Raw genomic sequence first — 27,293 nt, 5'->3', positions numbered from 1 at the left:
CCAGTACCTAAAGGGGACCTACAGGAGAGATGGGGAGAGACTCTTTATCAGGGAATGTAGTGATAGGACGAGGGGTAATGGTTTTAAATTGAAAGAGGGGAGATTTAGATTAGATACTAGACAGAAATTCTTTACTGTGAGGGTGGTGAGGCACTGGAACAGGTTGCCCAGGGAAGTTGTGGACGCCCCATCCCTAGAAATGTTTAAGGCCAGGCTGGATGGGGCTTTGAGCAACCTGGTCTAGTGGGAGGTGTCCCTGCCCATGGCAGGGGGGTTGGAACTCGATGATCTTTAAGGTCCCTTCCAACTCTAACCATTCTATGATTCTATGATTCTGTGATGATCCACGCATAGGTGGGTTATTTAATCTCTCTCCCCTCTCTTTCTACTTACTGTACAGGTGCTTTGCAGTAGTGCTCTATTTGGGATCTAGGAGGACATTCTAGATCAGTTCAGGAAGTCTGACGTGACATGCACATCTGCTGTTTTGTTTTTAGGGGGGAGATGGGATGTGGGTACAGTTTGTGATAGGCATCTTTGTGCCTGGGAGCTCTGTGTCTCACCTCCTTATTAGAAACAATTAATCTATATCTGACTTTGCAGCCCTCTCCTTTCTGTTTCCAGGCATATAGGTTTTAGCCAGCAGGTCTCTGGTTAACCCCTCCTCGCTGTTGTTTATTTCCTGCCACTCCGCAGACACACCACTGAGCGTTAAGTATGTGAACTCAAAGACGCTCCCTCTCTCCCGTACAGTCTTAATAGCGAACGGTCACGAGCCGGGCTTCTCCAGGCAGAATTATTTCTACCTAAGAAATATATAGGCTTCGGGAGTATGCTCTTTCTCTCACCCTTTTCAGATTGCATTAAAAGCATCCACTTCGAGAAACTACAACTGTGTTTATTCGGGTGTTGAATTTGGGAGTAGTGCCGGGATCCCTGCCACGGCACGCTTGAACCGTGAAACCCAGGTCAGTTCCATTTTTTGGTTTTCATGTACTGGCACAGCGCTGCAGCGGTTTGAGCTTCCAGGTCTCTGTGGGAGCAATACTTCTTTTAACATGCAGAAAACATCGTATTTGATTTTATAACCTTACCTCTTGTTTGGTTTTTGGGGTTTTTTTTGTACTACTAAACCAAAATGTCAGGGTGGCATGTCAGTAAACACGGTGCGTTCAAAAAGGATCATGCTGACAGGCTCGGAAACTAAATGCTCTCTTTTAAACAGGCAGGAAAAGCTCAGATTTTCCTTCCTGCCCACCAGGCTATCCCTGGACTTGAGGGGACAGCTGTGCTTAATCTGCCTTTTGCTCTGTCACTGTCACTGCTGGCTATGCCACTATATAACACGCTCTTGGGCTGTGGGAGGATAACAAGTTTCAATCACTGTTTGCTGAGGTTGAGTTTGTGACTCGAAGGCTACTGACTCGTTAGCCCCTTATTTTTGTCAGCGAATCAGCCCCCTCTCTCTCTTCCAACCTTCTGTGGTATTGGGGATTTCGTGGGTCTGTCATATTGCTGGAGAGGAAGGTGCTGGGGCAGCTTTCGCACTATCTGCACCTGATGGATGGTGTCGCCAGGGTTGCCTGGGGTACTTTCTAAGGAGGCTGCTTTTGTTAATAAGTGTACTCTAGATCTCAGACTCCAAATTTCACCCAAACTGAGTTTGCTTTTCTGAAATTTCACATGCATAGTCTTTCACTGCAAGGTGGATTTGCACAGGGGCAGTCAAAGCTATTTGGTGCCTGCAATGTTTGTTCTGCCCAAATGCACATTGGACGACTCTATTTGAAGGCACAGGACTGTTTGTCTGCTTATTGGGAAAACATCTGGAGGCAGCAACGCTTTCTGCAAGGAAATTCATTGGTGTTTGACTGTGGTGTGGATGTGGCTTCCCTTTAATTTCTGTCCCCCGATCCCCAGTGGTTGTATGCTTTGGTGGTTTTAGAGTGCTCTTGGAGTAAGGGCTCCTCTCAGTAAAAGTTATGCGACTGTAATTTTTTTTAATGTTTCATACAATGGCTGAAGAACAATCTGGAGTATACCCAAACATGGGCTTTTCATCACCTAGAAACCTGCAGTTAGAGCCATTGCCCTCTTTGGTCACCAAGTAAGAGTCTGGTGAGCAAATACTGTGTCCAGCCCCAAGCCTGCCCTGGCCCTTCCGTGGTACATTGAGTTACTCTGCTTCTAAGCACGTTTCCCTTCTTTTCAACTTTTCTTTCTTTGTGCATTTGTTTCTTGCCTAATTATTTTACGTCAAGTCTGCAACAGCTGAACAGAATACAGCAAAGGTAACGCTCTGTGATATTCCTGTGGCAGGAAAATTTGTATGAAAAGATAAATATCTTTTTTAGGTATCATATTTACAGAAGACAACGAGGAGATAAGTTTTGAGTGACTGAAAATTTTGTAACTAACTGCACCATTAATGTTTAATTACTATTGGCAGCCAAGAAGTGCCTTTCTGGATTAACCAGACACTCTGCTTCGGGGATATGCATAGGTGGCAGAAAGTGATAAAGCTGGTGAAACCGCACCTCTGGGAACTTGTAATGGGATCTTTCCTGTGATATGCAAATTATGCTGCCAAGTTGCTGTATAAACAATTCATGGGAGAAGTGGTGAGAGGTAGTTAAATGGCTGGATCGCATATCAAAGATAAAATCCATCACTGGGAATGGAAAAATGTGTTAAAAGAGTGGTTTTGCTTTTAAAAATAAATAAATAATGTTTAAAAAATCTTTGCCCAAAGCATGTAGTTGCACTAAAGAGCAAATAGCAAATGATTTATCACAATTGTTGCAGTGCAGAGTAAACGAGCGTTTAGGAAACCAGTGTGCATAAAGTTTGTGAAAAACAAGACTTTTTTTTCTAGTACAAATAATCTAGCTAATAATGCAGCTTTTTTTTTTTTTAATGAAGAAAAAAAGATTATTTCACAAATGTTAATCTGCTCACTTTTCAGTGATAAAACCAATCCTGACATTTCTATTCTAAGCATGAGCAATGATCTCAGGCAGCCCAGCAAAACATATTTCAGGGTCATGTACAGCTATAGATCAATGAGTGTGAGCAAACTGTATTGACCCCAGCAGAAGCTGAGCTCATGGCTTCAGTCTGGGTTTCCACTTTTTGTATTTTATACTGTATGAGGAAAGGATTCCAGCTAATAGCACTCCTCCAGTAAATCAAAAAATTACTCTTTCACAAATGGTATCGAAGCCCTCATTGACATTGTGTCCAACTGCATTGTTTTTCCACAGAGGTCAATCCCTGTAGCACTTGTTTTCCCTCCCTCAGCCCTTTCCTGGATCTGCAGTTCATTTTAGGATCTGATATGGCTCAGCTGAAGCCAACTGAGAAGCCTCTGATTAACTTCAGTGGGAGCTGGATCATGCGCTAGAGTCCTGAGGGGCCAGCAGCAGAAAATTCAAGAAGACAGCAGGGAATATTAAAGCATCATGAGGCAAAGGGAATATTTTTGGCCCATGACTTTATTATGTTTTGCTATGGAATAGGAATGATACTCTAGATAGAGTTGTACAGTCATAATAAACAGATCCTGCATTCAACCAATGCATCAGATTCTGTTCTATGTTTAATCACCCACAAAAGCTGTGTCAGATGCTCTTCCACCAGGAACAATATCTCCTAATTAACTGTAATTAAGGTATATTATAACAACAGGATGTGAAACTAGATGGATCTGTCTCCTGACATTTCAAATTTGGTTATTTTTTTTTTCTGCCAAGTCTCTTAATATACTTCAATTAATGATAACAGAGGCCAGGCCATTCTCAGTGATGGATCTGCATACATGAATCTCAGTGCCACTGAGATGAGATGTAGCATGTTTCTGCCATTAAAGCCACCTTAGAAACATGCATGGACCCCAATTTAGCTGAATTTACTGGCCCAGATGTTGATTACTGGGAAGCTAAGGGTCAAATCTTGATTGCCTTATGCTGGAAAGTGTAGAACTGTTGCAGAGTCTGCAGGAGAATCTGGTACCTTGTCTGCAGGTTCTTCAGAGGATCTGTAGCCATTTGTAGCAGATATGGCATCTCTTTTCATCCACTGAGAAACCATATGAAGCTGTTTTATTCATGCACTATTTGAACAAGGAAATTTTTAACTTGAATGGCCCAACGAAGGAGTTTGATTATCATTTAGGAAATTATTGCTTCTCCTCTGAGTTGTGGCAGACATCAAGTCTTCATTAACTGATAAGTATTTGGAGAACTAATCAGTAGTAACGCTTAGGTATAGTCTTTGTATAGATAGCTCAACGAATAAGACTTTTTAAACTATTCCTAAATAAAAGGAAATTGCCAGCTAAAAAGAGAGAATTTCTTAACTCAGGCATTTCTGTGCTTGTAATTAAACTGAATATGCTGCTCCCTTGCCCCTAGCCACAGTTGTCCTAAAGGAGATTAACAACATTGAATTTCTACCAAGGCTGAAATCTTTGTACCCTGAAATACAGACTAACACAACAGTGTGCTAAAATTCCATCTGGCGACTCCTCCTGAACTTGGTGATGCTTCATTCTGTGCCAGTGATGCACGTCACGGCGCTACCAACCTAGGGGTTGGAGTTCGCTGTTCGGACTTGGGGAGGAGTTCACTGTTGCAAAGATGAGCACAGATGAAACCGGTTTTCTGCAGTGTTTAGTATGGTGTGTGGATATTTGCCTGAAGTAATCTATTAGATGTCATAAAGTATATGCAATCAGAAGGTCTTGTGTAAAATGCCAGGGGAAAAAGGTGAAAAACATATCTCCCGTGCTAGTCCACTGAGCAGCTCTGTTATGATCAGGACTTAATTTAAGTGATCTACTATATCTGTAATAGCACAATACAGTCATGTTCCGGGGATATTATTTTTTTTGTCATTTATTTTTAGCTACCTCAGGTCCCTGTAACTTCCTAAAGAAAATATTTCACAGATTTATTTGAATTATGTTGCCAAGCACAATCGTGTCCCCAAGTGAATCAGTTATCTGACCGAGAAATTACATGATTACAAAATTTTAGTTTTGTTTTAAGATACCAGTAAACAATTTTTTCTTTAAAGTCTCATATTTTGTTTGCATCTTATGTGCCCATACTCACTTGATCACACGCAGGAAATATTTTTGTACACTGCTGCTATGCATGACTAAGAAAGGAGCTGTAGATAGAACAAGATGAGATACAGGCAGTAATTTACACCTGACAGAGTGTGAATTTCATTGCGAGTCCTTTTAAAGGAAACTTGCTATTTTCTCCACATCCAGATAGACAGCAATTCCATAAGAAATTGTGGTCATTGTCTTTTTGTTTGTTTGTTTGTTCTACTCTGGGTTTGATTTTTACTAGGAAAAAAAAATATTCCTTGACCTAATGCAATCCTGTGTTATCTGCAGGCCCAGGTCGTGGTCCTGTGATGCTGGACATACCCCATAAGCAGAGAACAGCCTGACTAGGCAAGATTAATAAAGTGTGGGATAAAGAAAGTATTACCACACCATTTCATGGGTGGGGAATCAAGGCACAGCCAGTTTAAATTACTTTCCCAAGGTCTATTGCAGAGCTATATGAGGAACAGGAATCTCCTGGATCTCCGTCCAGTCGCTGCTTCATTTTGAGAGAACTGAAGACCCCTTATTTGTTTTGGCCGAACAGCAATTTTGGATGGTTTGGAAGACATTTAGAGATAGAAGGGATCTATTAGTCTTTCCTACTGGAAGAAATATTAGCAAGCAATTAAAAGCATAATAAATGGGACCCATTCAGACTGCTCCACTTGCTGCTGCTCTGAGCTTCAGGCGAGAAGGTACATAGAGGTCATTTAACCTGACCACGTATATATCACAGAGCACTAGTGTCACCCGGGTACTCCTAAATTAAACCATATATTTTAGACAGAAATACACTGGTCTCACAAAACTTTTCCTATCCAGACTGTAAATTCAAAGGACAGGGCTGTCTCTACATGTGTCTGCTTTGCGCCTCCTGTAGTGTCACCTGGATAAACAAGGGCAGTTCATACTCCTGTCAGTTTAATCCCTTGCATCATCACAATTATTTTGATTAATTTGATACCTTGGAGCTTAAAAGAGCAAAGAAACCATTAAAAACGTGAGCGGGGATGGTGCCAAAGAGGCACGGGCACTGACCCAGACACCTTGTACTCCCTCCTGTGTGCCAGAAGAGGGTCGAGAGGGTATCGAGCAGTGGCCATCGAGCTGCATCAGGGGAAGCTGAGGGCAACTGCTGCACCCCAGTGCTCTCTACACGGGCCACGTCCTGTGCACATTCAAGGGGTGAAGTCAAGATTTAGTCCCAGGAGATCACGGTACAGAAGTTTGCTGGATCGCAATATAAACAAACAAGTCAAAAGGCAACAGTTACCATATTCATAGCTACAGGCCAAATGCTTTATTCATAGTGTTGCGGTGAAAGTATTAACATGGCATTTGTTTAAAAAGTAACTAGTAGGTCATTTGTGACCCTTATAATACACACGTGAAACAGTGCTCTGCTGGTTTACACTGGTTACATTCTGCTTTATATTTTCCAGAGGGCCAATTTGCAAGGATTTTTACTGCAGAAACAACTGCTATTTATGAATATAAGTAACTAATTTACTAAAGTTTCACACAGTGATTTCATGGCTTCCGCTTCCCAGTTAAAGGTTCTGCAAATCTTTTGGTCTTGTTGTTGACTTTAGGTTGTTTCTGATTGTATCTGGAAGCCTGGAAATAATGTATTACAGTAAAGTAAATACATTATTCTTGTTATTGCCCTTGTTATTAGAAAATATTTATATAGTGCAGTAAATTTACATTGTCCTTTACCAACATAGATAAAGGCAAATTCTCTGCCCTGAAGAGCTTCTAATTCAAATAAGAAAAGACAAACACTTTGGAAAAGGGTGGGTGAAAAGATTATTAACCACATGAAAGCGATGGAGGGCTTGCATGAGGAGAGAGGAGGAAGCTGCCAGCATCAGTTCCTAATTTTGCATCACAGTAACATCTGAAAAGTCTCAGAAGGGACGAAAGCCTGGCTGCACGAGGTGCTATGCAGAAGACTGGCAGGAGGGTGGCCTTGCCCCTGGAGCTCCAAGCATCACTGGCTCCCTGACATCCCTGCCCGGGGGGCTTCTTGGCTAAAGCTAGCATCAGTCCAATTACAGCACAAGGAGCGCCGGGTCTCTAGTAGGTTTTAGCCCTGCCTGAGGGAAAATCCACATGATTTCCTGCCCCGAAGAATTATAATTGAAATTGGAGAAAGCAAATGCAGATGCAAGAAAGCATTTCAGGGAAAAGGGAGTAGGATGGTTGATGGCTGGGTAAAGACACAGGAGGACCACATGGAGGGAGAGAGGGGGGGCTTTTAGCATCATTATATTCATCGTGATCTGCAGCTCAAGCCTCCTCTGCCCTGACCCCTGACAGCTAGTTACAAGGGATAAGCCTCGAAATAATTTTTGTTGCCTGATCATAGCTGATGCACGGTAACTACTGTTCTCCTGATCTGACCTTGTGTTAAATATGGGATTGCTTCTCACACAATGGAAGAGAAAGGTGGTGTCCAAGTGTCCTGGGAAGACCATACCCTCAGAATATGTGATATTTGTTTGCAGCTCTACAGTAACTTGTTAGTGATCCCATACACAACTGTTTAGAAAACAGAAAAAATTCCTGGCTCCGCTTAGAAACTTAATTCAACCTTTGCTGAAAGTTAATGGGTATGAGGCAGCACAAAGAACCTGGAAGTTCTGCTTAGTCCTGTGAGAGGTGGGAAATCTTCGGTCCCCTCATTTACCCACAGCAAACAACCTGGGAAAAGGGAAAGGACAGTGGGAAACTCCCTGTAGCTGTCCTCACTTCCTCATCAAGATAAGATGCTGCCCCCAAGCATGGCATGAAGGATAAGGAAAGCCAGTAGCTTGGCTGATGGGCAGAAATGGGGGACTGTGGTAGTTGAGAGGGGTGCATGGTCTACACTGATCTTTAAAATGGGAGCTATGGGGCAAGGGAGTTAAGTGTCTGGTAAATAAATGGGGTGAGGAGATGGGATTCATTTAGAAGTAGGAAGAAAGGGTCCAGGATGAATTCCCTCTTGTAGAGAACAGGCAGATGTAGGGCATCACAGTTGTAGGAAATGTATTTGAGTGGGCAGCTCCCGTTGTCAAACACTAATAGTCATATGTTGGCATATTCACTGGGGATGGGCAGGAAAAAAAAACAGAAAGCAAACTATTTCTCTCTCTAAATATCAATATGTATCTATATTTGGGGACATTCTCATGAGTTATTGCAAACTGACTCATGATTTCTGTTCTCCTGAGGTTCGCTGTGCTAGAGTAATCAGGCAGGCAAAGGACAGGAGTGGGAGCAGAGTCCCTTGTGACTGAGTGTCTTGTTGGGATTCGTACGACATGCAGGTAGCTGAGCGGTGGTTGGGCTCTCGAGGCACAATTTGCTCAACCCAGCTCATCTCATCCCATGGGCGTCTGACAAAGCAGATGTCCATATCCAAAATCGCAGTGTAGACTTCTAGCTGGAGAAGTGAGATGTGTACCTCCAAGGTGTGTTTCATTGCCTAGCAAGATAGGTGTCTGAAACAGGCTGTCACAAGTACCTGGTTCTCCCCATTGGTGACAAGGGCAGCAAAAAAGCTCAGGCACAGATGCCTGCTTTAGCTGAAGTTAGGTGAGATGAATCCCTGTTGGGGTTTCAGTTGGGATAGAGTTAAATTTTTTATTAGCAGCTGGTAGAATGCTATGTTTCGGATTTGGGATGAGAAATACTTTTGATAGCAGACTGGTTTTTTTAGCTATTGCTAAGAGCTCAAAGCCTTTTCTGCTCCTCACACCACCCTGCCAGCGAGCAGGCTGGGAGTGCACAAGAAGTTGGGAGGGGAGACACGTGGGACAGGTGACCCCAACTGACCAAGGGGCTGTTCCATACCATGTGACATCATGCTCAATATATAAAGCCAGAGGAAGAAGGAAGGGGGAGACATTCGGAGTGCTGGCATTTGTCTTCACGAGTAACCATTATGCGTGATGGAGCCCTGCTTTCCTGGAGATGTCTGAACGCCCGCCTGCCCATGGGAAGCAGTGAATGAATTTCTGGTTTTGTTTTGCTTGCATGCACGTCTTTAGCTATATCTATTAAAGCTGGACAGGCTGGAGAGCTGGGCAAGGAAGAACCTCTTGAGGTTCAACAGGGAAAAGTGTAGGGTCCTGCACCTGGGGAAGAAGAATGTTAGGCACCAATACAGGTTAGGTGTGGACCTGCTGGAGACAAGTTCCAAAGAGAAAGATCTGGGGATCCTGGTAGACAGAAAAATGACAATGAGCAAGCAGTGTGCTCTGGTGGCCAGGAAGGCCAATGGAATCCTGGGCTGCATAGGGAAGAGTGTGGCTAGTAGGTCCAGGGAAGTCATTCTCCCCCTCTACTCTGCACTGGTGAGGCCACAGCCGGAATACTGCATCCAGTTCTGGGCTCCCCAATTCAAGAGGGATAGGGAACTACTGGAAAGAGTCCAGCGAAGGGCAACAAGGATGATTAAGGGACTGGAGCATCTCCCTTATGAAGAAAGGCTGAGAGAGCTGGGACTCTTTAGCCTGGAGAAGAGAAGGCTGAGGGGAGACCTTATCAATGCTTATAAGTATCTGAAGGGTGGGTTGAAGGAGGAGGGAGACTCTTTTCAGTAGTTGCCAGTGAGAGGACGAGGGGCAATGGGCACAAGCTGGAACATAGGAGGTTCCACTCAAATATGAGAAGAAACTTCTTTACAGTGAGGGTGACAGAGCCCTGGAACAGGCTGCCCAGGGAGGTTGTGGAGTCCCCTTCTTTGGAGATTTTCAAGACCCGCCTGGATGCAGTCCTGAGTAACATGCTCTGGGCAATCCTGCTTTGGCAGGGGAGTTGGACTAGATGATCTTTATGGTCCCTTCCAACTCTAAAAAATTCAGTGAAATTCAGTGAAATTAAACAGTTTTCATCTCAACCCACAAGTTTTTTTCTCACTTTCACTCTTCCGATTCTCTCCCCCATCCAAAGTGGGGGGAGTGAGAGAGCAGCTGCATGGTTCCAGCTGCCAGCTGGGTTTCAACTACAACAATCCCTCCCTTCTCTAATAAAACCGCACAGTATAACAGACAATACTGTCTTGGCTGTGAAGAGATATTTGGATGAGGGAATGACCCATGGCAGACTAAGGCAAGAAAGTGCCTCCGTTGTAAGAGGAAGCGTGGAGTCAATGGATGGAAACAAAAAAATACAATGAAAAGCAAGAAAGAGTACTGTGAGGTAAATGGAGAAGAACAGGAATGGAAGGAATACAAGATAAATGAGACCAGGGAGCACACTACCAATTTAGAGCTTGTAGCTGGAGAAAAGATCCTGAGTGTGATGTGCTAAGAGGGGATGGCAGCTTTCAGAGTGACGACAGATGTAAGTTGATAGAAGTGATAGTGAGTTTTTCTCTTAAGCAGAATTTATCACCAGAAACCTTGAATTAAAACAAACAAAACAAGCCTAAACCTCTTTTCCAGAGTTTCACTTAGCAGCTGTCACTGAGAGAATACTTGATGGTCTTGCATAAAATTTTGATCAATATGACTTTAGATCGCTTCAGTACTCTGCAAAAAGGTGCTCTGCAGATCACCCAGGCACTTAACCAAGGACGCTTAGATGTCACCTCTTGTCACAATTTGGTCCGATGATAAAAGTGTATTTTAAAAATATGAAAATAGCTTGATTGACAAGGATTTTTTTTTCCCCATGAATCTCTGTCTGAAAAGACAGGCTGCTTTAACTCCAGGAGTTCAATTATACAGGCTTCGAAGGAGAAGAAAAATGATAATGAATGCATTTTAGAAACTTCTAAAAAGTTACTTAAAATAGATTTTCCATACATAATGTTGCCATGTAAAACTCAACTGTCTCCTGGTCTTCTAGGGCTAGGAGAGAGCAGTCTGTGTTCATTTGGAAGTACAATAACGAGACTCCCCTGCCTCTGATGGACTGTATGATACCGTCCCCAGGGCTCTGCCACAGGCAGGGCTTACCCATCAAGCTCTTAATTTTTTTCACAAGTGCTATGGGAGTGATTTCACTTTAGGTTAGCCAGGAAGCTAAAATGCTCTTTCTGGAAGTGTGTCCCAGCTTTCTTTTGTCTTTTTTTTTTCCCTTTGTCTGTTTTTCTTAAAAAAGAAAAACCCAACCAAACAACCCTTTGTATTGCAGCTGCTTGAAGTAGCTTTAGTAAATATGAGATAAGGACATTGTACAGCAAAGTGGGAGAAGGTATTTGATAGGTGTGGTGCATTTATGTAGGGGTTCCTTCAAGCCCAGATAGATAAGAAGTAGCACGTATAGTACCACTGGCTCAGGTACTTTATGGCATCGAGGAGGCATTCCAGCACCTCTCATTTCAGTATTCAGCCATCGAGTGAAGTTGCTGAAGTGTGTGTTTGCTCAAGACCTGCTTTGGGTCGTTTCTCTGTTGTCTGAAATGCAGGGATGTTGTGTTTCTAAAGTGGTTAGTGGCCTTTAGTAGAGAACAGTGTGATACAAGGCCTACTATTAAAATACTTCTGTAAGTAATCAAAGATTTCAGAATAATTGTTTTTGTTTTTAAGTACGAATTCTTAATATGCAGAAATTTAAAGGAAAGGTTGGTCTAATTTAGTCAGTAAGCCACTGCCCTCTTAAATGGGAAGCAAGTGATTCACAATAGCAAGCTCTCTCAACTCTCTCGACAGAGTGAAAACCGAGATGCAATCATCAATTCACAACAGCATTTTCTGTTCAAGGAATAATCATCAGACCTGTTTTTATCAAGGCTGCGCTGCATTGCTAGCCTGCAAAGTTCTTCTTTTTTTTTTCCCCTTCCAGATGATTTTGGAACTGCATATGCTTTTTCAATCACTAAGCTGGACTTCCATAATGCTTTGCTTAATGTGCCTCCAGATTCTGTTATTTATAGACTTCAGCATATTCAGACTGCAGCTGCTAAAACACACACAAAAGAAAAGACTTTTCTTTGTAACCCGTTAAGACTTGCTCTGAGATGCCACTGAAATTCGGGATTTAGCACAAAATATTACCCGGTGACCTTTCAAGGAGCATCGCAAGAGAACACCTGTTTATCTTGAAGACCTTTTGTTTTATTTTTTTTTTTTTTTCACTGTTGAAATCTTCCAGTGTTCTGCTTTCCAAGGGAAATCTGGCCTTTGTGAGTACCATGTGTTATCTTCAAGAAGTGCCGGGGCAGAGGATTTAAGTACTGCAGCATCTCAAATGAGCAGTTCTTCCAGAAAATGTGTTTTGTGAAAATTGTCTTTGTTAAATTTAGAGGGAAACTGTAAATATATTGTGATTTTTCTCTAAGTCGTCTTAGTCCTATCAGTATGGCCGTGATTTACTCATTAACTGTTTTTCAGAGAAAATTGGTGGAAAGGATCCTTTGTAACTATGCAAAAACCCACATATTCAGTGTACATAGTGAAAAGTGAAATCTCTTAATGCTGCAGCATATGTTTTATGAGTTTACAAGATGACAATGTATTTTTTTAATGGCATAATCTAGAATGAGCATAGATCTTGCAATTCATTCATAAGACAAAAAATCAGAAGAATTATGTAAGTAGACACATAGCCAGAGCTCCTATTTCGGCTCTAAGGCTCAGACCCTACTTATCTTCACCGGCTTGTGCCTAATGAAGCTGTTTTCTTAAGGAAAGTACCAGTTCCTGCAGAATCAATCTTTCCTTGCAAAGGCCTCTTGTAAGAGGGAGACGTGACAGACAAAACCAGGTAAACAGGGTGACTCTCTGAAGACCCTGGAAAGCAACTGGCCTCTCTTCAGTAGAGCTGAGAGGGGCTGAATCATACATTAAATGTCTAAATTGGGGTCCCATCCCAGAAAATAAGACACTTTTTCAAAAATGCTCTGGTACCTAATATATTTTTTAATCATAGAATCATAGAATCATCTGGGCTGGAAGTGACCTTCAAAGGTCATCTAGTCCGACCCCCCCTGCAGTCAGCAGGGACACCCCCAACTAGACCAGGTTGCCCAGGGCCTCGTCGAGCTTCACCTTGAATGTCTCCAGGGAAGGGGCCTCAACCACCTCCCTTGGCAACCTATTCCAGTGCTCCACCACCCTCATGGTAAAGAACTTATTCCTAATGTCTAATCTAAATCTGTTTTTTTCTAGTTTAAAGCCATTACCCCTTGTTCTGTCATTGCTGGCCTTTGTAAACAGACTGTCTCCAGCCTTCCTGTAGGCCCCCCTCAGGTACTGGAAGGCCGCTATTAGGTCTCCCCGGAGCCTCCTCTTCTCCAGGCTGAAAAACCCCAGCTCCCTCAGCCTGTCCTCGTAGCAGAGGTGTTCCAACCCCCTGATCATTTTCGTGGCCCTCCTCTGGACCGGCTCCATCAGGTCCATGCCCTTTCTATATTGAGGGCTCCAGACCTGCACACAGTACTCCAGGTGAGGTCTCATCAGAACAGTGTAAAGTGGCAGAATCATTTCTCTGGATCTGCTGGCAACACATCTCTTGATGCAGCCCAGGATGCGATTGGCCTTCTGGGCTGCAAGTGCACATTGCCTGCTCATGCCCAGCTTTTCATCCGTCAGCACCCCTAAGTCCCTTTCCTCAGGGCTGCTTTCTAATACCTCATCCCCTAGTCTGTACTGATAGCGAGGATTGTTCTGGCCCAGGTGCATAACTCTGTACTTGCTTTTGTTGAACCTCATGAGGTTTACTTGAGCCCATCTCTCCAGCCTGTCCAGGTCCCTCTGGATGACATCGCGTCCCTCTGGTGTATTGACAAGACCACACAGCTTGGTGTCATCCGCAAACTTGCTGATGGTAGACTCCATCCCTCTGTCTATATCGTTGATAAAAATGTTGAACAGTACCGTTTTAATTTAATTGAATTAGTAAATGTCTTTTTGCAAATTGTTGCAAGAAATGGAGAATGAGAATGGAGAATGGGAATTCCTCTTATAAGGAAAGGCTGAGAGACCTGGGTCTTTTTAGCCTGGAGAAGACTGAGAGGGGATCTCTTAGCAATGCCTATAAATATCTAAAGGGAGGATGTCCAGAGGATGGAGCAAGACTCTTTTCAGTGGAGCCCATCAACAGGACAAGGGGCAACGGGTATGAATTAGAACACAGGTAAATTCATCTCAGCATGAGGAAAAGCTTCTTTGCTTTGAGGGTGACAGAGCACTGGAGCAGGCTGCCCTGAGAGGTTGTGGAGTCTCCTCTGGAGATACTCAAAACCCGCCTGGAAGTGTTCTTGTCCAGCCTGCTGTAGATGATCCTGCTTTGGCAGGGGGGTTGGACTAGATAATCTCCGAAGGCCCCTTCCAACCCCTAACATTCTGTGGTTCTGCAATATGTTTGTTTTTCTTCAATTACTTTTGAATTTCAGAATTTAGGTGAGGTTTTCTAGGTGTTAACATAGCACTTACCATGAAAAAATATGAAACGATGCCTCTTCTTGAAACACTGCACGTGCAATATTATTAATAAAGGCTATCTGTAGAGTCACATTGGAGAAGTTCTTTTTTTTCATGTGCTCTGGGTAGGATGGCTGCAGCACAAAAGTATCATGTTCATTGTTGCTACTCCCAGCTTTCTTCTTCATCCTAAGATGGTCAGGAAGAAATGGATAGTAACTGGCAGCAAATCCTTGTCTATCTTTTCTTTCTTTTTCTTCCTTCTTTGCTGGGAGGCCTGCCTGCAACTGGAGAAACAAAAACACAGGGAAGAACCAGTACAAAATGCTTGATGTATTTTAGAAGACAGCTGGAGCTAGCCTGGTAAATGACCTGTACTTTGGCAGGTCAGGTGGAGTGTGACCAACATAATGACCGCTGTCCGGTGAATCACAGCGAACAGTAACAAGCATTTCACACTTGCAGTTCTTTTAAGAACCATAAAACTTGCCTAGATTTAACAGTTCACAAGATACCACATCGCTCCTTCCCATCTGCGGTGTCTCGAGAACCGGCACCAATAGCATTTAATGTCTTTGCGATGTGTCGTCCCAGCTTTTAAAAGGTTGATGGCACCAGTCTTTTCCTTGAAGGATTTAGTGGTCACTAAAATGAGACAAAGAGGTGAAGTGACTGAAGGTCACCCAGCAGGTCGGTGTCAGAGTTGGGCAGAGAACCTTCTCCTTGCGTCCTGGGACTGGCCGCTGACCCGGGCACTCCACAGAGCCTCGTTACTGTGGTGCATTTAATCAGCTTCGATCCGTGTCATAATTCATTGTCTGTGGTGTTATGGATATCTAAAGGGTAGGATTTTAACTTAGCAATCTGCTGTGTTATTGAATTAGTTTTATGTTGTGTTAATTTCTTTGTCTCATGGCATTCATTGCCTGTGATAATTGATGCACAATATATAACCGACTTCTGTATTCATTTGGGTAACTGCATTTAATTGCTTGGTATAAAATATGCGTACTAAGTACAATCTGCTATGACTGCTATGACTGAGAAGTGCTCATTGGTATGGACTTGAGGGTGCTTTATCTTCCTGACAACCTGTCTGAGGAAAGTCTAAATGTCTCCCACAATCCACCATCCACGGACTGGTACTTGCAGTGTGTCTGCAAAACGAGAGACCACAAAAAGCGTAACATGAAATTCCTTTATGAAGTGTTTGGCATTAAAATTTTGTTAATCAAAATAAGGAATGCTCTCAAATATGGAAGTTTTTATTAACATCCTTGCCCCTCCCAAACCTCAAGGAAAAGCAGCACCCAGAAGACTTTATACACATTTTCTCCTGTAAATCAGGATTATGCCTTTATTTGCTTCTGAAGTTACTTCCCTGGAGTAAAGCTACTCCCATACACAAATGTTTATAAACACAGATTTCTTTTACATATATCTTCAGGTCATTAATGCCCAGAGGAGTATTAATGAGTTATAAATCAAGAATGCTTTCTAAAGGTGTGATGTCAGTGAAATGGTGTTGATTAATGACTGTTCATGATACACAGGATCTGTGCATAAGCTTACGCTTTCTTTCCTGTTGTACCAGTATCACAGTGATTCCTTACATTTTTAAGAAAGCAAGGATCTTTACTAGTAGATGTATTTCTCATCATACACAGCACTTTGCTTTTTATATGACCTAGTGAGTGGGTCTGTTTGTTTCCCTGGCTTGTTTTGTTTCCAGTCTCATGAAGGGTATAACAGTGCAGCGTCTGGGCTATACAAAGAAACACTGAAATTTGCCCAAAGCTGATTTCACTTTAAGCATTAATGAAACCTTCCTCCATCCAAATTTTCAAAAGTTTTTAAACAAAAGCTGATGGTTGAGTCTAAATCAGGTGTGAAATGCCTGAGAGATTATTTTAGCCTTATTAACTTGCTCTGTGTTAATGTAACTGGTGAGCTGTCAGTACAAGGGATGTTTGCAATTAGTATTTTTTCATTTTAAGAGAGCTAGTTTCTACAGACTGTGTCCTTCAGGATGTAGCATTAGTTCTGCCTAAGCTTGCTGCAAATTATTCAGTGTTCATAGGTGCATTTATGCTTGTTATTCAGCTCTCTTCCACTGACAAAATAGCCTGCAGCAGTTCTTGGTTAGATAGGACTAATTCCACTTTAGGCTCCTCATGTGCTCTTTTGTGGTTTTTCCCTTGGTTCAGCTTGTGCTGCATCCAGGCCCTGCTGATAAAACAGTAGACTTGATGACCAGAGAGAAGACAAAGCTGTCCAGAGCCAGTGTGGGCTATGAGGGTATGTTTCACGCAAAGACCTTCATGGCACGCTGGGCAGAGCTGGTGGCATAGTACAACAGGAGTTCCACCAATTAACCCACTGATTCTGCTTTATTTCGTGTTCATGATGTTATGTTCGTACCGCACACCATGACATCCCTCTTCTGCAAGGACTTTAACAAATGCTTGTGGCTAATTCATGGAAGTATACCAAAATTTGAAGTATGTGGACAACCTGGTAGAAGGCAAACACCAGCAAAGTCACCTATTAATCCCCAGTAGGCTGAGCTGCATTTGTCTGGTGTTTGATACTTTACAGACTGGTTTCCATTGTTGGCAGAGCTGGTACAGCTGCAATGTGGGTTTGAGGGGCAGAGAGTGTAGAGCTCTTTATGTCACCCAGCAAACACTTCACAAGAGAGTAAAACAGGGGGAGAAGAGGTGGCAAAGACAGTCCAACACCCAATTTCTGCCCCTTATCCCAATAATCCTTACTTTTTCAGGTCACCTTCCAAAACTGTGGGGCAGCACCTCCTTCCTCCCTATTAGTCAGGGTGATGCATTGTGGGGACACACAACTACCACACAGCAAGGTGTGAAGAGACATTTCACTGCTATTGGTTTTCAGACGTGCCTTCCTACATCAAGGCAACGAGGCTGCCGGTCACAGGAAGCCACTCTCATCTGGGCTATTCAGCATATATTTGTAAATCAGGATTGATTTGGGAATGATTCATACAGAGCGAGGGGGGCTGTGCTGACAAGGAATAATTCAGCCAGCTCTAACCTTGAAATAGATGCTTGTGGTCAGAAGTTTATAGCCTGAGTGGAAAGAGCTAAGTACAAGTTTAAGGAGCTGAACAGGAGACACCCGGTTTTTAAAAACTTGACATAAATCTCAGGTGGCTTGCCTTATGTTAGTCACACTCCCTGCAGAGGACTTTTGTTCAATGTTTGTTTGGTGTTTATAGATGTTATTTAAAAGCTGATTTTATCATAAAATTATTTTATGTTATGTATAATGAGTAGTGGAGATCAAATAAGAATTGGAATTGCAAATTCAAATATTAAGAGTTGATAAATATTGACTTTTAAATAGACCCACTGTAGATTTGAACAAAATGCTTTTTAGCCTAGTATACTTGTTATTTGAAAATTATAACACGCTAAAAAATGTACAGCATTATCTTATGCCAACTCTTTCTTCACTTTGACAGCTGTTGATGTGGTCACGTTCCTATAAAGTGATCTGTACAGTGTCAGGGAACTATAATATAAAACTTTCTAGCTTGTACTTTATGCATACCGTATGAAAAAAGAAAAGTGTGGGAGGTACTAAGCTAAAATATAGTGTAACCATGTTAATTGTGTCTTTTCTAAAGATGAATTCTTAGGGTTTGCCTGTTGGAAACCTCTTAATTAAGGTCTTTCAAGTACTTTTTTAAAGACAGCACAAGTATCTTAGGGCCAAACAAGTCACCGACACGGACCTGCACAGCATTAATGACCTTCCCCAACACCTGGAAGCACTTGGTCAGTTGTTGGCCACTAGTACCAAAGACTATAGGTCAGACCCCTTACGCTGCTGGCCAGCCAAAAAAATAACACAGCCCTCCTTCGCCCGCAGTCACATGTAACATGCACAAAGATTAACATGGGCATCTATCTGTGATCATCCTCACCCCAGTGTTTTCTCCCTCGGCTGCGAGCTCTGGGAGCTCACAGCCTTTGGTCACACCTCTTGCCTGTGCACTCAGTCAGCCTTCTTTCCCACCAGCGATCCGCTGACGTGGGGAGCTTCACACCCAACAGTAACAACGGCAAGATGTTACCCTTATGTAAAATTCATGGTCTGATGGATACCTGATGAAAGCAATGTGGTTTAGCTGGATGCAGATGCTCCACCTTTGCTTCCAGCTAACTAACCTTTGTCAGGCAAAGACACGGTGTTAGTTAAGGAGGGGACATCGCTCTCGGCTATGTTAGGTTTTATTACTTTTCCATGTCTCTGCAGGTTCCATTCTGTAAGTCATTGTGGGGTAACTTTTTATTTTTCTCCTTTCATCTCCAAACAGGAGACTATTTCCTTGAAACTTGCAACATCAGTTAATTGTTAACAGTTAAAAAAAAATAAAATCATATTCATCCCTTAATATGTTCTTTCAGCTGATGCCTTCATGCTGAGGAGGCTGTGTAGCTACTGATAAGACCTGATTTGTGAAGGGCTTTTCAGCGGTCTGACAGGTTCATACGTGGCACTGTTTGTTCAGCAGGGAAGGATGAGCGTTCACTGAAACGCCTCTACAGTGGCTGCTAAATGCATGCAAGGAGGCTGGGGCTGGAGATCCAGAGGGAGTGGGCAGGAGCGTCGAGTGGATTCCCGAAGCGGTCTGTTGTTTTGCAACCACGTTCTGACTGTGGCACTTGATAGCTGATTTCGTCTTTTCTCTTTCAGAGCCTAATGAGCTGTGTGTGGGCCCTGCGTTTGGTGATACCCCATCTCAAGATGCTGCTAATACAGTAGCTAATTATTCCTAGCTGAAGAAGTCTAACAGGAGCAAAAGGAACTGGGGAAAAGCAATGGCTGCCGGTAAATATCTCAGGTTTGCAAAGGTCATAAGAAAATAGCTGGAAAGAACGGATTTCAGCTGTGACCAGGGAGGAGGGAAGAACAAATGTGTGATCACACCTTGTGTTTGGTGGTTCAGTATCATAAATTATCATCCCACCTAAACATGAGGAGGAACTTCTTTACTTTGAGGGTGGCAGAGCACTGGAACAGGCTGCCCAGGGAGGTGGTGGAGTCTCCTTCTCTGGAGACATTCAAAACCCGCTTGGACAAGTTCCTGTGCAACCTGCTCTAGGTGGACCTGCTTTGGCAGGGGGGTTGGACTAGATGATTTCCAGAGGTCCCTTCCAACCTCATGTGATTCTGTGATCCCTTAGCTATCATCTGACCCACTCTTCATTCCCCAGCACTGGAAGATCCATACCTGGGCTCAGGTTATTTTGGCCATATTGATGATAGCTCTCTTTTTTTTTTTTTTTTTTAGGATAAAACTTTGTATTTCCCATAGGGAATTGATTTGGTTTGACCTCTTTTTAGCCAGGGGCTGATGTATTTATTCTTAAATCTTTTACACACAAAAAAAAAATGTGCCTCATGGAAAACAGGTCTTTCATTGGAGGGTGTTTGGCTCTCACAGCTTTCTGACAAGTTGCCAGAGATTATATATAATTAAATTCTATCAGAGGGTTGCAGAACAATTAATTCAGGTTGGGTGGGGCCTCAGGAGGTCTCCAATCCAACCTCCTGCTAAAAGCAGAGCCAGCCATAGGGTCAGACCAGTTGCTCAGGGCTTTATCAAGGTGAGTCTTGAAAGCTGCCAAGGGTAGCAACTGCACAGCCTGTTCCACTGCTTCATTGTCCTCATGCTGAAAATGTTTGCTGTATAAGCAGCCTGAACCACTCTTGTTTCGTTTTATGTCTGTTGAATGTTTCCAATGTCTTTATGTTTTGCTATGCAAATACCAAGCCCTATTATCAATGGTCTAAAAGGTGAATCATAATTAAGAAACAAAACAAACCCAAAATAAGCAGTAGTTATGATACCTCATTTTCACTGCAGGTTTGAGTCAAAAATCCTGGTGTGTTTTCTACTTTTTCACTCACAATGTGTTTCTTTTCTTGCAGCAGCTGATGGTTTGGGAAGTATAGCTATAGATACCACACAACTTAACATGTCAGTCACTGATCCAACGGCTTGGGCCACAGCTATGAATAACCTTGGGATGGTTCCAGTAGGACTAGCTGGACAACAGCTTGTGACAGGTAAGATTTTTCTGTTTTAAAGAGATCTCTTGTGCCAGTCCATTAATTCTTTGGGTCCTTTTAAAAACATCTGGAATTATTTCCAAGGATGTTATATATTTACATTCTGAAAACATCACCTATGATTAATATTGCATACTGTGTATTAGTCTTTTCTTTTAGTAGGCATATAATCCATATTATATTTTAATCTTGTGGAAAAGCCAAAAATCTTTCGGGAAATTAAACAACTAAACCATCGATCCTTATACTGGGTCAAGACGAGGAGGCAGGTCACATAAGAGAAATGTTTGTTTTCGGTTCCTCTGCTCAAGCAGGATGTCTTGAGGTTCTGCCAAGGAATACCCTGGGCTGGGAACTCTTGACCGAAGAAAGAATTTCAGGTTATGTTTAATTGGGCAGAAAATTATGAAGCCCGTTCAATTCATATGTTTAGTTGATATTAGTGAAGCTTTCCTATCAAGTGTGTGCTTATTTACTTTCTGCCTGACTCCATAAATTGAATTTCAGGAGGTTGTTCTTGTTTGATTTTGTTATTTCACTTCCCAAACACAGTTTGGGAGAGCTTTGCAGGGGATTGCTTATTCTAGCAGTAGTAAAAATAATATTTTGAAATTAGCAATGTTTCACAGACAAGCCTGAAGATATCAGACTTCATTGACAACTATTAGTTGGGATTAATAAAACTTCATTGCTCCTGTGAGATAGAGAAAAACTATTTTTATATGGGTGGGTGCCCTTTAGACACAAGCCACATGCCAGGCATATGACAGATCCCCCCTGGAAGCTGCATTGCCACTTCAGCTTAAGAAGAGCTGTGCAACATCTGGATCCGAGCAGCATCCTGTCACGTCTGTGCCCATCCATGTAGACATGGATGCGGTGAGCCAGTTCATGATGTAAATCACTCAGCCTGCCTCACCAGGGATGCGTGACACTTAATTTTGGCCAAATATGTCCCCTTCTGAGACTGGGAACCGAGTGGAGCTGTGCCAGTTCACAGCTGACGATCTGGCTCTGAATTACCTGTTTTACAGGCGGGTAAACTAAGCTGCAAGAAAGCTGATTTATAATGAATCAGTCTCAAGCAGAGAGTTTAGCTGGTGGAGGCCATGAACTGATTCTTGGTCTCTGGCTTTAACCCCATGCTCCCAATTAAAAGAAACAAGCAAAGCCATCCGCTCCTGGGGAGTCAGTTCTCTTCAATGTTTTTATCAATGACCTGGATGCAGGAGTTGAGTTCACACTAAGTTAGCTGATGATACTAAATTGGGAGGAGCCGTTGATTCCCTTGAGGGTAGAGAAGCCTAATATAAACATCTGGATAGATCAGAGCACTGGGCAATCACCAGCTGTATGATGTTTAACTGGGACAAATGCTGGATTCTGCAACTGGGACAGTGTAATCCTGGATATATGTGTGGTATGGGGGACAAGAGGCTGGAGTTCAGCCCTGCAGAAAGGGATTTGGAGTTTTCAGTTGATGGGAAGCTCAAGTCAACAATGTGCCCTGGTGGCCAAAAGGGCCAACCAGGGGTGCATTAAGCACAGTGTAGTTACGCGGTCAAAAGAAGTGATTGTCTCACTTTACTCAGCATTGGTGCAGCCTCACCTTGAGCGCTGTGTGTGGTGAAAAGGGTATAAAAATATTCAAGTGTGTCCAAGGAGAGGCAACAAAGATGGTGAAATGTCTAGAGGGCAAGACTTAAAGACGAGCAGCTGAGGACGCTAGATTTGTTCAGCTTAGAGAAGAGAAGGCTGAGGAGAGATCTCATTGCTGTCTACAGCTTCTTCGTGAGGGTGAGTGGAGAGGGTGGTGCTGATCTCTTCTCTCTGGTGTCCAGTGATAGGATGCAAGGGAATGGCTTAAAGCTGCATCAGGGGATGTTCAGATTGGTTATTAGGGAAAAATTCTTCACTGTGAGGGCAGTGAAGCACTGGAACTAGCTCCTCAGGGCCCAAAGCCTGTTGGTGTTCAAGAAGCGTTGGGACAACACTCTAAAATTTATGGTTTAACTTGTCCTGTGTGGAGTGATCGCCGCGGGTCCCTTCCAACTCAGGACATTTTATTATTCTGCATGCTGGTGGGGAGCCAGCTTTTGCCATTTTCTGGTGGGGCTTTGCCTGCAGGTGCTGCACTCAACTTGAATGTGATTATCTCCAAACCTGAAAATAGCCACATGTCCAAACCAGCTTTTGCTGCTTCCATCTATAAGCATCTCGGATGCGTAACCCGTGGAGGTTTGCCCACCTTTTTGTCTTCCCCTCTTCTTCTGTCTCTCCAGTTTCTGTGTAAACTATGTCCTCGGGTGTGCTGTGTAGTCCCTACATGGCAGCCTCATCTCATGTGCAATGCTTTTCCCCACAAGGGAGGATCTCTAGCACTTTATTTCATTGCCAGCTCTCTACTATAATTTCCATAATTATGTGTATCACATATTGTAGGAGTGTTGTATAGGTCAGTTGGTATTTGTTCAGCATTTTCAATGTATGAAAGGTGCCATAAGTAATAAATATTAATTACTGAAGTGCTGCCTGATTTCTCTATGGGTGCAGAATAACTTCTTTCCTTTTGCTTTCCTTTGTTTGAGACTCTCTTGTATTTTCAAAGTAAATAGGTGCTTTGACACTTCATTATATTTCCTTAAGATTCATAAGTTTTTGACACATTTACTTCATGGCAAATCCATAATGGCAAAACCACAATTTACTGTAAAAAGACTTGTAGACTTACTTGCTATAATACATTTACTGTATCTGCATTCAGTGAGAGTTTGCATCGCCATGTTGGACCAAATATCTAACTAGTCCTTTGTCCTTTATGACTTTTTTCATTTTGTTTTGCTATTAATCCTAGTAATGAACTTATCTTTGTCAGCAGTCACCTATTGCTTTTGCTACTGTCATCTGTGACGTTTCTTGGAGATGAAAACATGGACCTGTTGAAACGGGTCCAGCGGAGGGCCACGAAGATGATCAGAGGGATGGAGCACCTCCCCTATGAGGACAGGCTGAGAGAGCTAGGGTTGTTCAGCCTGGAGAAGAGAAGGCTCCGGGGAGACCTCGTAGCAGCCTTCCAATACCTGAAGGGAGCCTACAGGAGAGCCGGAGAGGGACTCTTTGTCAGGGAATGTAGTGCCAGGACAAGGGGTAATGGTTTTAAATTGGAAGAGGGGAGATTTAGATCAGATATTAGGAAGAAATTCTTTCCTGTGAGGGTGGTTAAGCACTGGAACAGGTTGCCCAGGGAAGCTGTGGATGCCCCATCCCTGGAAGGTGTTTAAGGCCAGGCTGGATGGGGCTTTGATCAACCTGGTCTAGTGGGAGGTGTCCCTGCCCATGGCAGGGGGGTTGGAACTCGATGATCTTTAAGGTCCCTTCCAACTCTAACCATTCTATGATTCTATGATTCTATGTCCCAGTGCTAACTTTTTGTCTGTCTTTAAAAATTTATCTTACTCATTTTATTCTACCTTGATGACAGCTAAGAAAGCAGTAAGGATTTTAGATTAATCTTGGAGAGAGAGTGATCTTTCCTGGATAGCTTTAAATAACCCCATATCTTTACATTGCCCCATCCCTGGAAGTGTTTAAGGCCAGGCTGGATGGGGCTTTGAGCAACCTGCTCTAGTGGAGGTGTCCCTGCCCATGGCAGTGGGGTTGGAACTCGATGATCTTTAAGGTCCCTTCCAACTCTAACCATTCTATGATTCTATGAACCTGCCATAGTCTGAAATCTGGTGTATGGTACTCATCTATATCCTGACATATCTCTTAGTTCTCTGATCTTTCAGTTTCCAAAGGACTTATCCATTCACGGCCTTTCCTTGCCCAAAGCAACCGGATCCTAATTCCTAAATGCAGGGTGGTTTTTTTCCCCCTTAGGTAAGGAACCTGTGTGATCTACTAAGCCTTTTTAAAGATTTTTGATGGGTTTTTTTTCCCCAACTTTTGTTAACTTTGCTGCTGTGTACCATGCTGGGATGTGTGCCTTGTAACAGAGTTATGGTCGCCACTTTGCAATCTGAGGAGTTCTTTCCTAGCCTGAGAGTTTGTTAAAATCACAACTAAAGCTTCTGCAACATCTGGCCAATACTATTCTCACAGCCTGGGATGTAGGCTGCCTGGTCTTGGTAACTAATCAATTTTAAGCACTGCTAACCTTTTAATACCAGTTTAGATGATATCTGCACTCTATTTAATTCCTTATCTCCCAGCGCTGCAAAATTGGATTTTTGATCTGGGCAAATGTCAGAGCTTTTCATTTGTAGAGATGGATTCTTGTTAATAGTTGTATAATATCTCTTCTGTTTCTACATATTTCTTGCTTACACTTACTGTTATTCGGAAGGCTCACCTTTTTCCATAATATTTGGCTACTGCATTGCATATACACTAATATTTGCATTTATACATTATATATACATAATTCATACAATAAACTGTAGTTTAATAATGCATTAGTTAAAGTGCTAAAGATTGATATGGAATAGTTATGGGTGAGAAGCGCTTTCATTCTAAACCTCCCCTTTCAGCAGGTTATAATTTTTTCCAAAAAATTGCCTTTTGGGCTGAAATTTCTCACGGTTGGTCTCAGCCCAGAGGAAAAAAAAATTCTGGAAAGGTTGGAGAAAATCTGCTAAACTCCTTTTGAATTATCCAGACCTTAAAAATGCTGTTTTCTACGCTTTGAGACTTTGAGCAAAATTGTCAGGTGAGAGGGGAAGGATAGTTAGTACTTCACCTTTTTGAGATCTGAATCCTCTTTGTGCACTCAGCAACTGTGATTCAAGCACATCTTTCAAGTACATTCAAGCCTGCTGTTTTGTTACTTTTTAGGATTCGCAGAAAAACTCAGTGACCTCAGGCCGCTGAGAATGTTTTATTTTGCTTTTGCATTGGTGCTTTTTTAAAGGCAGTTTTGGCATTGCTGAATTTAGTGTTCTTATGCTTTCATTTGTTTCAGCAAATGGCATCAGGTCACCTGTTTTCTAAAGGAAGACATCCTGCCAGGAAAATTATTTACTTCTCTAGTTCAGTTTAGTTCTCCTTTCACTAATGAACTGTTGCCTTGAAAAAACATGAAGCAATTTTGAGATGCTTTCCTCCAGAACGACTTAGATGACCTAAACATTCGTTAGGCAAAAATGGTATATGTCAAAAAGTTCCCCAGTACAAATGAACCTGAAGAGTGGTACATAGGTGGCAATTATTTTAGACTTAGTTAAGCTCATGCCCTGTGCCACATATTTGTGCTCTTACAGAGAAAAATAACAAACCACAAGGGCAGACATCCAAGATGAAAGTTATAGATCTGCCTAGAAGTCAAGGCTATGCCTGAAAACGGAATCACGGAACTGTTGGAGTTGGAAGGGACCTCTAGAGATCATCTAGTCCAACTCCCCTGCCGAAGCAGGATTGCCTAGAGCACATTACTCAGGACTGCATCCAGGCGGGTCTTGAAGATCTCCAGAGAAGGGGACTCCACAACCTCCCTGGGCAGCCTGTTCCAGGGCTCTGTCACCCTCACCGTAAAGAAGTTTTTCCTCATATTTGAATGGAAGGCCTTATACTTATTTACAGGATAATTATTAAGGCATACTTTTCCATGTGAGTCCAGCCAACATGCCTCAGCCTCAAGATATTAAAATTTGCAATGGCCTCCCATCTTGTTTTTGCTGAAGTTAGACTTTGACCACTTGTACAAAATCCTATTGAAATCAGAGACTAGGAAGCTTTGAAGCCTAACATCTTGCTTACCAAAAGGTATAGAAAAAACATACAGCATTTTTGTGGCCTCAGGCGTGTATTTTTTAGACACTGGAGGTTATGAAATATTAGACACTTACATCAACCTTTCTGTTTTTCCATTTGTCTTTGCTTTCCACACACACTTGTCTTTTGACCTGATTTCAGTGGAACATAGGAGCTGTCAGTTCCAATCAGGTCACCCCGCTCAGGATTGTGCTTTTGACAGTGTTGAGTATCAGATACTTCACAGGGAGAGATGTACAAGGCAAATCAGCGCTGAAGTGCTTCTTCCTCTGATGGGCTCTCCTCTTGATTATTAATATATAGAACAGGGTTCCCCAAAATAGAGGTTATATTTTCAAGTCAAGTCATAACTCAGCAAAACTTCCCTTTCGGAAGCAGCACCTGTGATAATAAGTGGTTGCAATCCTGAAACTGCAAGCCCAGAATTACTTTTTGACAACAGCAAAATTTGGGAAGTTTTGATCTAGAGACTCCTAAATCCTAAGACACGAGGTTAAATTTCCCTCTCTGAATTTTATTAGCTCAAGGCCTCCATGTCTTTAGAGATGTAATATTCAGACTCGCTCTTTCTTCAGAATGAAGACTGTAAATGAAGGCAATCACTATATTCAGATTCCAATTAGCTTCAAGCATTTTTCCATGTCATGGGCGTATCGGGGGAGGACTAGCATGATGACTTTTCCTTCTCCTACTCACTCCATTATCTCAAGAGGTCACTGATTCTTTTGCAGAGGAGAAGACGTAGGGATTATTTGAGAAAAATCAAGGGTGGGCTGAGACTTAAGAATTCCCTCACCAGACTGCCTGGGCTATGGAGAAGTCCTTTAAGCTTCAGTGTCTTTCTACCATAAAATAGATGAGGCATGCTTTATGAATTATTGTTGACTGCAGATCATCATATGCCGACTAAATTATAAACACATCCC

The 27,293-nt window shown here is 42.6% G+C and overlaps 1 protein-coding gene across 1 annotated transcript in view; it reads left to right on the top strand.

Annotated features, from left to right (window-relative positions):
• The first annotated feature begins 19,215 nt into the window (after positions 1-19,215).
• ENOX1 (ecto-NOX disulfide-thiol exchanger 1) overlaps positions 19,216-27,293 on the top strand; it is a 142,824-nt gene continuing 134,746 nt past the window's right edge. Inside the window, exons 1-2 of the mRNA XM_074149048.1 lie at positions 19,216-19,350; positions 20,455-20,592. Coding sequence (XP_074005149.1) covers positions 19,341-19,350; positions 20,455-20,592 — 148 coding nt within the window. The 5' untranslated portion in view covers positions 19,216-19,340. The remainder of the gene's footprint in view (positions 19,351-20,454; positions 20,593-27,293) is intronic.

This window comes from Numenius arquata, chromosome 1, assembly GCF_964106895.1.
Source record: "Numenius arquata chromosome 1, bNumArq3.hap1.1, whole genome shotgun sequence".
NCBI classification, from domain to species: domain Eukaryota; kingdom Metazoa; phylum Chordata; class Aves; order Charadriiformes; family Scolopacidae; genus Numenius; species Numenius arquata.
This window is presented reverse-complemented; position numbering and strand designations above follow the sequence as displayed.